This window comes from Micropterus salmoides, unplaced genomic scaffold, assembly GCF_014851395.1.
Source record: "Micropterus salmoides isolate LMB-PRFRI ecotype aquatic unplaced genomic scaffold, ASM1485139v1 Ms_hic_scaffold_23, whole genome shotgun sequence".
NCBI lineage: Eukaryota > Metazoa > Chordata > Actinopteri > Centrarchiformes > Centrarchidae > Micropterus > Micropterus salmoides.
In genome coordinates, this window is record NW_024041484.1 from 20,895,859 (window position 1) to 20,909,313 (window position 13,455).

A 13,455-nucleotide genomic window follows, 5' to 3' on the forward strand; every position below is an offset into this window, starting at 1 on the left:
TCATGACTTACAGCCTGCTGTAAGTTTACGTGCTGACACCCCTGGTGGTTTATGAATTTAACAGCAAAAGGCAACAACTTATAAACATAACAATGACCATCTTTAACAAACAGGTTGCTCCGCCTATTTGTGCATGTGGTTCTAGCAAGGTGGAGTAATTCTATGAACTGTCACAGTTGTTGTCTTTGGTTAACAGTAATATTTGAGATAGAAATACTTCAGATTTAAGGGTTGTATTTGTCACTTCCAGTCTTACATGTACAATATGAAGTGAAATGCGTAGTAGCATGCCCCATCCTCAAATATGTAAATAACATAAAACGATTAAAGTTATACTATCATTACTGTATATTATCTGTTGTAGTAGAAGGGAGTTACAAACCTGTTGTAATGTGACCATTAAACCTACCTTGTACCCTGTACCTTGTAATACAAAATACAAATCAACTAAAAAATTATGAAATAGCATTACAGGTTAAACTGTAACGGCTAAAGTTATTGAAGTGAAACATAATGAGTACCTTTGGTACTTAAAATATATTTTTGAATGCAGGACTTTTTTACATGTGACACTGTAGTATTGCTACTTTTAATTAAGTGAAAGATCTGAATACTTCCACCACTGAACACCAGTAAACATTGGTGGTATTATTATAGATAGATAGATAGATAGATATGAGTGATATGAGTGATGGGATTTACAAGTACTACTGCTGTAACCGTGCACATTTGCATCTACATGTGGAACTAAAGTATCACAGCCTGGTGTGTTTTACACGGACCTATTTTTAACGCAGAACAGTCCGTCTCATTAATTCTTCCGTCTCAAGATGGCGGAGTATGCCAACATCGTCCGAAGGGCTTTGGGACAAATAGGAGGTCACGGTGGAGTCCGAGGTTTTCTTCTTCAGTTATTCAGGTCAGTTTGAGACGATAGTTTTAATAAGAAGAAAGAAAGAAGAAAGGACCTCCGTTGAAGGTTGTGAGAGCTTCATAAAGATGTTTTTAGTCACAGCTAAGTTAGCATGTTGACAGCTAACTTCAGCACAAATCTGGATTTACTACCAACAGTAAATAACGTGTAAAACAGCTTTATGACAATAGTGTGACACGTTTGATGCAGAAACAGTTATGTTGCTAGTGTATTGGGTTAATGCTGCGCCAAACTCCATTCAAAAATCTCAGAGTTTAAGTTCAGCAGCACCAGTTCTCTCGATTTAACCCTGCTGAAGATCATGACTGAAGAAACCCTAAAAACGTGAGGAACCACTGATAAATTCGGCTCAGGGTTTAGTCACCAAGCAGTGTTTATTTGAGTAATACACCAGCTTCTATAATTGGTTCACAAGGTGCATTTTCGCAAAGGCAAATGTTAGAATAAACTACGTTTTTGAGCACAGACCTGAGTGTGCAGGCTCGTCTCCTGTCCCTCAATGCTGAAGTGGAATATATGTTGTTTTGGGACAGTCAACCTGACTATCATCGTTTAATTGACAGGGTGAATGATGTGAAGACAGGATCCCTGGTTGGTGTGGATAAATATGGAAACAAATACTTTGAGGACAACAAGCACTACTTCTTTGGTGAGTTTCCCCAAATGTGTACAAGCAGGATATTTGCCCTAAAAATACTATTGTTTTCAGGAGGAGTTTGCAAAGGTTGTTAAGATTTGGGTGCAGTCTGAACCTGCTTCCGAGTGACACATCTGTGATTTGTTAAATAAACTGTGTCTCAAATGTTTTCAGGACGTCACCGCTGGGTGATCTACACCACGGAGATGAACGGAAAGAACACCCTGTGGGAGGTGGACGGCAGTATGGTTCCAGCTGAATGGTACAACCTTCAATTTGTTAGATAATTAATACTAATAAGGATAACGACCACTTGGGCTAAAACGCCATGTTTTCTTGGCAGATAATTGGCATGTCAAGTTTAGATCCTAGTAGTCCAAAAAAGGAGGAGGGCATTATGACTGGCTAATGGTCTTAGACACAGAGCATATAACTTCAGTGTAATCAAAGACAAAGATCAGCATGAATAAAAAGAAAGCATAAGCTTGAAAGCCACTGTTATTTAAGCCAGCTACCTTCTTCTTCTTCTTCTTCACTCCTTCAGGCATCGCTGGCTGCACTGTATGACAGACGACCCCCCCACCACACACCCACCAGAGCCCAAGAAGTTCCTGGCTGAGATCCACCAGTTCAACGTGAGTGGCACCTCCCAGCAGTACGTGCCCTATTCCACCACCCGCAAGAAGATCCACGAGTGGGTTCCACCCAAAGCCGGAGCTCAGTGAACTGCATCTTTGTAAATTATGGTATCCTGCCGCTGTATCCAACATGTCCTGAATAAAATCTCTATAAAGACATTTATGATGGGAGTGGCAGTCCTTACATGAAACACAGGAGAATTGATTTGTGGTGGTTTAAGCTCCAGTATCTGATATGAGTATCTGCTGCAAAGCCTCTGCAACTCCACTGAATCCCCTGCTGGATCAGTCATCAAAGTTTCATGCTATGCAGGGAAACTTTGTTTATACCTTCTTCATTTTGAATTCTAGTGGAGATCCCAAAGTTTAAAAGATACCAAATATATCTGATTGAATTTAGGGAAATGTGTCCAAAATAATTCACAAGACCTCTAGAATATTTCCATTTGATGGCAAAACTTCATAAAAGCTGGGAGCTGACTGCAATATATATATGATGCTGTCAGGAAAGCTTTCCCCAACCTTAAAGCTACTCAAAGCATGGTGCACAGTAAAGGATTTTCAAATCTTTATCTGATTTGAAAAATGTGGGATACCACATATATTTTTAATATTTTAATCTAAAGAACACACACACCAGATGCTTCAGTCCAGACGCACTTGGCCGCACACGTTTATACTAAATAGTTTCAGGGTGGTGGTTCCGAGGACTTGGGATATCAAATGTGAGAGGGAACTGAAGTGGGGGCTGGATTTTAAGAGGTTACGTGTTTTCAATGCAATTGCACCACTCCGAATTTGAAAGGCAATACGTCAATGTTAAAATTCAAAGTAAAACCTTTTTGTGGATGGACTTCCCAAATAGATTAATGTGAAATTCTGAATGTGTTGTGGGATTTTATGGGTACAGGTATTTATAGTTTGACCTGATATTTTGAAATCAAAAACTTCTATTTTTGCTCTTAAGAAGCATTCATCAATTTTTAATGTCAACAAATTTGCAATTAAGTTGTTTCTGTTTGTTGTGTTTATTATTCACCCTGAAAAAACTTGGAACACTAATTAATTTCCTGGAAGTATCTGCCTTTCACTTAACTTTTCTTTTTTACCTTCATAAAACACCCTGACGAAGCTAGTGTGTAGAAATATCAGCTACACACAGGCTGACATTTGGTCCGTTGTTACTTGAGCACCTAGTTGGCTATAGAGCCACAGTTAACGATTATTTCCATCACTGATTAACACAAAATATGTGGTTTTGTCTAAAAAATGTGACAAAATAGTGAGAAATGCCCATTATAGTTTACCAGATCCCTAAACAGCATCTTTAGATTCCTTGTTTTGTCCAAACAGCAGTCCAAAACCCAGAGATATTTAATTTAGCATTATTTATGATAAATCCTCACATTCAAGAAGCTGAAATCAGGGAATGTTTGACCTATTTGCTTGCATATGACTGAAATGATTCATCGATTATCAAAAAAGTTGGCTACTATTCAATAAGTAGACTAATCACTTAGTTGGCGAGTGACTTCAAATTGTATTCTTGTAAGCCTGGAAATTTCACACTATTTAGAGCATCACTTAAAATACATGTAATCAAGGAGACTGCGTCAATGCTACTTTATCAGTGTACAGGTCTTACTATGAAATGAAATGTTAACAAGCAGCCGCAGAGATTGAGCCCAGTGTTTCGTGTCACAGTGAGCTTACAGCACGGTGTCTCTGTTGCATGATAATCACTGTGGGATTACGCTGAGCCGAGGGAAAGTTGCAACATGCAGTATTTCACGCTGAGGTGCGCTGAGAGTTTGTGAAAGTGACTTGACATACAACACATACTGATGGTGACTCAGTACCAGAGTCCCCGTGAGACTCCAGCCAGAACAAGAGGTTTGTGTGCTTCATTTCTACTTTTTTAATATTATAGGTGGATGTTTGTGCATTTTTCACCTGTAATTCATGTTAAAGTACACTGAGCTAAAACTAATGCAGTCTAATACAATAATCCTGCAGTTTTACTGCAACAACTTTATGAAGGTTATAATTTTTAGAGTTAGAAGTGATTCAACTGTATCTTCATGTTGGATGATGGAGTTAAATAATGTTGCATCATACTGAGAGGTGTTTCTAATATTTTGTCCAACCTGTTAATGTCAGTGAGGGTGGAGTACATAATAGTTTAACATACACATCACACTAGAAACACCTCTCTGTATAACCCAATATAATTAAACTAAATCCTCCAAAAGTTGAATCAGCACCTCTCTGTTACAAAAACTGAACAATATTACCTTCATGAAGGGAGAACTTATTGCAGGAAGTCTGTGTTGGTTTTACATGTCTGAACCAAATAAATTGGTAATGGGGTGTATTTTCATATTCATAGATTTTGTTTTGTTTCAGCGAGGGAGAAGAAGTAGTTAGATGTTATTAAAAGAATGTTTTAAATGTCTTAAACATGGATAAAGATCCAGTTATTCCTGTTAATATATATAGCAGTTCTATGGTCCAGACTGAAAAAGCTAAATAACCATTGGATTTATTGCCATGAAATTTTGTACAAACATGAATGTCCTCCTCAGTATGAACTGTGATAACTTTGGTGATCCCCAGGCTTTTCATCTAGAACCATCAACAGGAAAAACTTTGAATTAAATTTATTTTATCCAGTACTTTGGATTATGACTGAGTGCCTGTAAAACAAATAACATTCCCATCAGTTGCACTTTGTGTTTACTGCTAAATATCAAATGACCATATGCCAAACTAAAGCGGTGTACATGGTGAAGATTAGTAGTGTCTTTGTATGTAGCCTATGCATGGTAATGTTAGCATTTAGCTAGCTCAAAGCACCTAGTTTAGCTACAGAGATCCATTAACATACCTGTACAGCCTATTTGTCTTACTTTTTTGTGTCTTTCTGTGCATAAAATATAAAAATTTGAATGTGTTTTTGTGTCCTATTGTTTGTGTAGGTCTATGATGAATTAAAGTGTGATTTAAAGGAATGTTTGTAGTGTTGTCATGATGTTAAAATGATATTACATGTATGTTTCGGTTGTTGAAACTTTAACTAATTGTCTTGTGGTTTCAGGAATCTGGAGCTGTTAAATGAGGAGGTTCACTGTTTCATCACTTTTTCCTCGAGTGGATAACTTGGAGGAGGAAGAGGAAAAAGAAGAAAGTCAGCTCCATGTAAGCTTCAGCACACACCATATCTGTAATAGGGTTTCATGGCCAAAAGGGGGCATTGTTCCTTTTGAAATTACCCTGTGAGTCAGTCCTGTCACCCCGACTGTATCACTGCAAGATCAGTGAAAGAGAATGAAAAGGGCTTTTGGCATCCGCCTGAGTCAGCATTTCATGGAACAACAGTCCTCTCCCGTCTTTATTTAGAAACCAGAAGAGTCTTTGCTTGGAGAATGGACACAGCATATCATCCAAAATCCTTGAAATTAATCAAGAATAATTAGCTGGTAGTGCTTTTGAACCACGAGTGGCATGTAATGTGCTCTGCAATCCAAATTTTACATGTGATTTCAATGAATGGTTCTGTTTTGTCTGCATCTCACATTAGCTCACTCTCCGATTCATCCTCTGCAAATGGAGCAGATAATCTCCCTCAGACTTTATAATTGCTGATGCAGCAGTATGCTGAAGTGGCAGCTGCTAGTGATGCCAGCAGAAAGAGACTAAAGAGGGGCGTCTTGATACACATCATGTCTGGCCCTCTCTCCTCCTCCATCGTCCCTCCTGCCAACTGTCATATCTCTTCTCCTCCTCCTCTTCTGCAGTTCTCCATCTCTTCTCTTTAACATCAATGTCTTCTGCTTCCTTTTCTACCCTCTCTGTCCTCTCCTATTGCATCATTCATGCCAGACTTCCTCCCATGCATGAATTTGACTCCTAGACCAGAGTGTGAAATCCCTAGTGAGTATTTCAAGGCTTCCCGATTTATCTCTAATTCTCCAAATGTTAGCTGTGCTTAAATGAGTCAGAGTCGTCGCCCTGGGTCTTTTATTTTTTTAGGCCTTCGCTGAGTGTTTTGCTGTAAAAATACCAGCGTCCCAGTTCTGTTCACTTCCCATGTGTGTTTCTGCGCACAAGAGGGAAAAACTCTGAACTAGATGGAGGAAAAGTGAAGATAAAGTTTAGAAGGTTTTTTTGTGCCAGGTGCTGTTGTAATTCCCAGAGTTGACCTGTCCATGTGTGACCAGTGATGCCATGTTCCTTGTATTTTCTGTAGATGCCGCACTATTAATCTCTGCTTATAAACACTATCCAGTTCGAATCTTTTTATCATAATTTTTACCTTTTCAGGGCAGACATTTTGTCACTTTGCATGTCTTTTCTTTCTTTGTGTTATTATCAACAAATCACATGAAAAGAACATCACCATATTATTGCCTTAAGCAGACATTTGTTTCTTTATTTATTGACATTTCAGAATTATCCACAGACATTCATATGATCCCCAGAGGATGAGTTTCAATAACTTTGGTTATTCTCTGTCTTTTCCTCTAGTCCAGTTCTTTGTCTTATGATCAAATACCTGCAAAAAAAAATGACAATACCATCAGTGTTTGTTGTACTTTACTGTACGTTTAGTGCTAATTAACAAATGTTAGCATGTAATGCAAGCTAGAATACTCACATCAGGCTGTGGTGAAACAGAAAACATCAGAATGCATGTATTGTTAGTTTTGGGCTCAGTGGAATTGTTGATAAAATAATGTTCGTTATCCTTTAGGCAGTGGTGGAGGAAGTATTCAGATCCTTTACTTAAGTAACAAATAATAATACAACACTGTAAAAATACTCATGTCACATGTAAGCTAAGTATAATCAGTAAATTGTAAAATAAAGTACATGGTGCTGAATTGGCACCTGTGACTCTTAAACTATTATATATTATTATATCATTAGATTATTATTACTTATGCATTAATAAAAGCAGGATTTTATTGTTGGTTGAGGTGGAGCGGATATAGGACTGCAACTATAAATGATTATTTTCTCGAGTAATTGATTGAAAATAGTGACATTTTCACATTGTTTGTTTTGTCCAACCAACAGGCCAAACCTCAAAATTATTAAAGATAAATGGAAATTATTCAAATAATTAAAAAGAAAAGGAGCAAATCCTCAAATGTGAGAAGATGGAACCATGAAACGTTTATCAAATCAGTTGCTAATAATCTTCTGTAAATCAAGTAGTCAATTTACTAGTAATTAATCCTTTGAATTAATAACAAAGCAGCATGTTTTATCAGCTCGTCATATGTTTTGTATACACATGTCGGATTATAAAAATGGCATGAAAAGAAAACAGTAAAGTAAAGTACAAGTACCTCAAATTTGTACTTGAGTAAATGTACTTAGTTACTTTCCACCTCTGCTTTTAGGTTGGCTGGATGACAAGAAACAACAGTGACCCTGCCTTTGAGAATCAGTGGGAGTGGGTGCAGAGTCCAGCCTCGGTCATATAAACACACAAACACACACACACACACCACATACATACACACACACACACACACACACACACACACACACACACACACACACACACACACACACACAGGCTGTTATCTGGCTCTGCAGATTAGAAGTGCTGTCAAAGTCTGTCCTGTAAAGTGCGTTCACCCCTGAGGGAGCAAATCTGGCTGGTGATTCCTGCACTAGCTCAATGTTCCCACACTCATTCACTGCCTTAAATCTCTCCCCTTCCTCCCTCCTCTCCCTCCCCCTCTATCAGTGTCCGTCTCCGGCTCTCCGTCCGCTGTCTGCTCCCTTCTGATGGGTAGTGGAGGTTGTTGTTGCTGTGGCAAAGCGTGTCCAGGCTGATAGGGATCAAAAAATTTCCGTCTCGGGCTGCATCATGCCTTTTAAGGTGGTCTTTTCCCAACTGGGCTGACATGTTTGAGAACAGTACAGAACACTGCAGCTTTGGAACGCACCTCAGGACCCGGGCAACGTAGTGCAGGTTTGGATCTGAGTGTGTGGAGGTGCGCAGGGAGACGTTGGTTTGAATCTGATTGCTGCCAACACAGGAAGCAAAAGATTTCACAATAAGAGGGTTGCACACACACACGACCAGCTAGACAGACACACACTCCTCCTCCCTCCGAGGGTAGTCCTTAAACTTCAAAAACGCAGACAGAGCTTTCTGATGCTGGTGCAGGGGGTCCTTTGAAGCTGCTGTGGCATGCGCTTTGACCTCAGGCTGTGAGGAAGAGGAGACATGAGGAAGAACTACAGTGCTACTCCACTCATCTATGTGACAGAGGTAGCGTTTGCATTTGTTACGACTCTAAATCTCCTTGTTTTTGAGTTGTTGGTTCATTCTTCCTCTCTTGCTGTTCACCTCTCCAGCATGAATGAAAACGGGTCAATTGAAGTCAATCACATGTATTAGCAGTGCATTATTATTAACTCGACATTTACGTGGATCACACGAGGAGCTCTGAATGTGATACAAAAAGTTAATTTATGACTGGTTTACCACTGAAATGTTTTCATAGCTTTTCATGGAACTGCCTAAGGCTTGGCATTCTAGGTTGTATATAGATGGCTCTGATTAGATAATAGGTTTCAAAGGCAGGACTATAAAGTAAGAAGTTGCTCTTACATATTTTTGTTCATTACATCTGTGTTATTTAATGAGTTATTTTGTGTTTTGCAACCAGAAATATTCAAGGAAGTTGGTTTTTAACAGTTGACAGTTGAGTCAGGCAAGTTTCACCACGTCTCTTTCTCTGTAAGCGTCTGTGTGAACATGTGATTGGCTGCTTGAGTAACATCTCAGGAATGTGTATAGCAAGCCATAGATCATGCACATATTTTAACTTCCAGAGTATGTTTTCATTTGTCTCTTTCTTTCTCGCTTGCTCTTAGAAAAACACCCCTGAAGTTTCTCCTTTCTGGCTCTTGAGTGCTCAAGCAGGAGGTCATGTTTATGTTCCTCCTGTCTTAACCTGTCCAATCACAATCTCAGCCGTGCCACCAGAATGTCTGGTTGTTGTTCTCTGTGGCTAAAAGAGAAGCATCTCTGGGCCAGTCTCTAAATGGTCGCTGTGTTTTGGGCTGCTCCTGCTGTGCTGACAGTGTGTGTTTTTGTGTGTGCATGCATTATGTGCCTCAGTCTGCCAGTTTATGCACAACAAAATGCCATAAAAACAATGTTATGTAAGCCATCCAGTATAATGGGGCTCTTCCTGTCAAGCCAAAAGCCTTCCTCAGTCCACAAACAAGAAAATAGTAGAAGAAAGAAACAGCAGGAGGTTTCTTTTTTATCACTCCCCTGTTTGCATTCACCCTCTCAACTCTGCAGAAAAGTTCTGCAACAAGTCTATAATCAGCCTTGATCAGTGTTTTCACAGCTTCTGCACCCCTGATATATTGTCACATCCTCTGTGGAAAGTAGATCTACTGTCTTAGAAATGTAGATGCCCTCAAACTGTTTACCATGGTAACCATCTCAGACACATTCAAGACCTTGGTCTAAGCTCGGCTTTTATTTCCCTGTTCTCTCTCATTAAGCTGTGTGTGTTTATCCCATAACAGAGGAAATATCTCAGAGGACATCTCTGTGTAATGTGTCAACAACACAATTCTCTGGCTAATAAAGCTCATTGTGTGTGTGTGTGTGTGTGTGTGTGTGTCTTTTATACTCTTACGTGTACTACACTTAAGTACTGTACAAACAACAAATGATGCAACATAAGAACATTTTGCAGGTTCTCGCTACCACAAAGGGTTTAGTTTAGGAAAGGACTAAAACAGGATATGATGATATATAAAGTGAGATGAAACTAATGAGTCAACTGTCACAGTCTTAACCATACTGTTTATACTGTGCTAGCAATCTCTTTAACATCTCTCTGTGTATGAAACAGTTGTGGCAATGTTGAAAACCAATTTGCTTTTTTATGGGATCATTTAGCCACGTTAGTTAGGATGGCACTGTAGGTTTGTCCACCACTTTGGTCCAGACTGAAATATTTCAACAACATTTGTGTGGATTGCCACAAAAAATTTGTACAGACATTCATGTCCTACAGAGGACAAATCCTACTGATTTTGGTAATCCTCTGACTTTTCCTCTAGCGCCATCAACAGGTCAAATTTTTAATTTGTTCAATTATTTTGTTTATGACTAAAAACCTTTTAAACTAAATGACTGAGCTGTACTTTGTTTTAGTGCTAATTAGCAAAGGTTAGCATGCCAACATGCTAAACCAAGATGATGAACATTATACTTGCTAAACAACATGTTAGCATTGTCTTTGTGTGAATGTGAGCATGCTGATGTTAGCATTTAAATCAAAATTTGTGACAAGTTGCAAGGCTGTAGACTCTTATTATAGGGCACTTTGGTTTGTCAGTTGTTTTATCCATAAACAGTTTCTGAATAGATTTTTTCTGTAACTATATATTTGTATTGCAATATACAATTACAAATACCGTGAAAGAGCGTTTTATCCATATTGCCCACGACAAAAAACTAAATTTGAATCAGGATTTACTTTGATATACTTTAAGGGTTAAAGTTATATTAGTGGTGCATATCATACTTTCCCAGTGCTTTCAATAGGCCCTCATTTTCCACAAATCTCCTTCCCCTTTAGTAAGATCTCAAATCAGCACAACTCTATATCATTAACAGCTCATTATTTATGATTAAAGCCATCATGTGTAGAATGTGATGCTTCTCAACTTTGAAAAATCCTGAAACACAAACAACTTGTGTATTTCTGCATTGTGCTATATGCAGCTTTTCTCTGCCCACCTGCAATTGTTACGATTATTATTTATTTTGTGAGGCTTAAATGCTATGCTGCTGACCCTGTGCACTGAGCATTTCACCTTGCTATACTGAAAACAAATGCCACCCACTCTCATGTCATGTAGCCAACGTATGTCAGCTGAATAATTTGAAAGATGCTCTAATTACATAAAATCCTAGCTATAGATGGGAATATTCACATTAATGGGGGAAGGTGAACATGTTGCACTGAAAATGTGTCATTGCATAACAAAACGAGCATCTCATCTGTTTAGTTAAAAAGTAGATATTTCATGGTTGGTCCTGATTCATTATTTGCCACCACTAGTTAAGTGCAGTCCCATTATTATTCATATTTTCCTACAGTAATTACTTTTCATTTTTGCTTCCAGACATTTCGCTGAGTGTATTCATTCAGCGTTCAGGGTGTCTGCAATGCTGTGAACAAAAAAGTAAACCCACGCTCTTGCTATTCTTGCTGCGGCACATAACTCGCATAATTTTCAGTGCGCCCAGATACTGGTCTCATGATATAAAGTTATGTGCTCAGTATAAGCTCAAGAAATGAATTAATTAATAAAATAAGTTGTGTAACCTCAAAGTGAAGCAAGTGAGTGTTAAATGTCTTCTATGTGTCCCTCAGTCTGGTTTTCCATCCCGGTAATACAGTAGTCTTATCAGTTAACAAATATAGAAGATTAGTTTCATTGTTATTCATGCAAGAGTGTCACTCTAGGGATCTAATTTCTGTTTGGCGCGACAAATATCTTAACAACTGTTGGATAGATTGCCATAAAATGTTGTTGTCCATTGTTCCCAGGGGATGAATCTTGACGTTGCTCTAGTGCCACTTTGTGTGTAGTACTTTGATTTTTGTACTAATTAGCAAATATTACCTTGCAAACACACTAAACTAAGTTGTGAACTTGTCATGGGTCAAGCGGGAGGGTGATAAAACAATAAAAGCCAGCTCAAATTATTAAAATGACAAAGATTAAGGGGCATTGAGTCTGAGATTAAATTAATTTAGACAGTGAACCTAAAATTATGCCCCAGCTAGCATTGTCATTTTGAGCATGTTAGCATAATGGCATTATTTGAGGTAAATGCTGACAGCATGCATGCATGATAAAGATTCAACCAACAGTCAAAAGCCAAAAGATTTTCAATTTACAGCAATATCAAACAAAGAAAATAATCACATATACTCTCATTTTAGATAATGAACGAGATAATGTTTGCTTTACAAAAGACTGTTAAAGATGTTCCAATTCACTGACTCATCTTTTCCTCAATAACAAGAAACCCTTATTTGTAGTAAACACAGCACCTCCATCACAATCCTCACTAGGAGACAGACAGCAGATGTACACGACCTCGTCAACAAAAGGCGTCCCCTCCCTGAGCTCGTCCCCCTGATTAGACCCGGCCTACGGGTGCGTGTGTCTCTGCATGTATATAATTTCCCTGACGATGATGATGACCTTCATCTGCAGACTCCAGATTCTAATTCTGCACACACTCATCCTGTAAAAGATGTCATCCTATAGTCGCCATCAGTTTGTCATCATGTTACAGATGTACCATCCAACGGGAGATGATGCTCGAAGCCCACTCTTTGTATACTGTTGGAGATCATTTGACTGCACACACATATATACACACGTCTGTACCTCTATTCCTACGAGGACCCAACAACATTCAACATTCCCTCTAACCTTAACCTGAACACAGCCCCACAGTTTGTGCCCTAATCATTACAGTGAAGTCACAGAGCTAAGATCTCTGCCAATCTTTCAAAGCCCCTTAAGGGTGTTTAATAATACTTACTAGTGTTTTGGAGGCATTTATATTATCCTCAAAGACCAACAAATATTCTACACACTTATAATAAAATCATTTTTTAAACCCCCTTCCCACGTTGTGTCTTTGCTTACTAATGAAAAATAAGATTGTTGCTAGAAGGGAACACTTAAAAAATACTTAAAAATAACACCTATTTAAGCTAAATTTGAGTCTTAAACCTAAAACCAAGTCTTAACGTTTTCCCTTGTCAATGTTAAAAAGTAAAGTATAAACTTTATGTAATGTGTGGTTTATAATGGACTGTGGTGTCCATGCTCTTTGAAAGTTTAGGGGGCAGTGGTAGGCTGGACAGATGGTTGCAATTCACAAACCTCACCACTAGATGCCACTAAATCTTACACACTGAACCTTTAACTTGGGAAATCTGTTGAAAAAGCGAGGACTGGTTCAAAATTAAAGTTTTCCTTTTTAAGATCTAAAAGTTGTCTTCCACTTGTGGAAGTAGTACTGAAATATTTTACTTAAAAGCAGCAATAACTCACTTTAAAAATACTCCATACTCTAAGATCTGCATTCAAAATTGAACTTAACAGCAACATTTACCTCAAAAGTAAAAATACAAATTAGTCAGAATGGCCCTTTTCAGGAT

The 13,455-nt window shown here is 38.4% G+C and overlaps 2 protein-coding genes across 2 annotated transcripts in view; both read left to right on the plus strand.

Annotated features, from left to right (window-relative positions):
• The first annotated feature begins 767 nt into the window (after positions 1–767).
• Positions 768–2,372, plus strand: ndufa12 (NADH:ubiquinone oxidoreductase subunit A12). The gene is made up of 4 exons (XM_038738732.1): positions 768–919; positions 1,498–1,583; positions 1,746–1,833; positions 2,116–2,372. The coding sequence occupies exons 1-4, from the start codon at positions 831–833 to the stop codon at positions 2,294–2,296; spliced, it is 444 nt and encodes a 147-aa protein (XP_038594660.1). The 5' UTR covers positions 768–830; the 3' UTR covers positions 2,297–2,372.
• A 5,615-nt stretch (positions 2,373–7,987) lies between these two features.
• The window catches only part of tmcc3 (transmembrane and coiled-coil domain family 3), a 51,401-nt gene continuing 45,933 nt past the window's right edge, over positions 7,988–13,455 (plus strand). Inside the window, exon 1 of the mRNA XM_038739173.1 lies at positions 7,988–8,501. Within this exon, the coding sequence (XP_038595101.1) occupies positions 8,457–8,501 (45 nt within the window). The 5' untranslated portion in view covers positions 7,988–8,456. The remainder of the gene's footprint in view (positions 8,502–13,455) is intronic.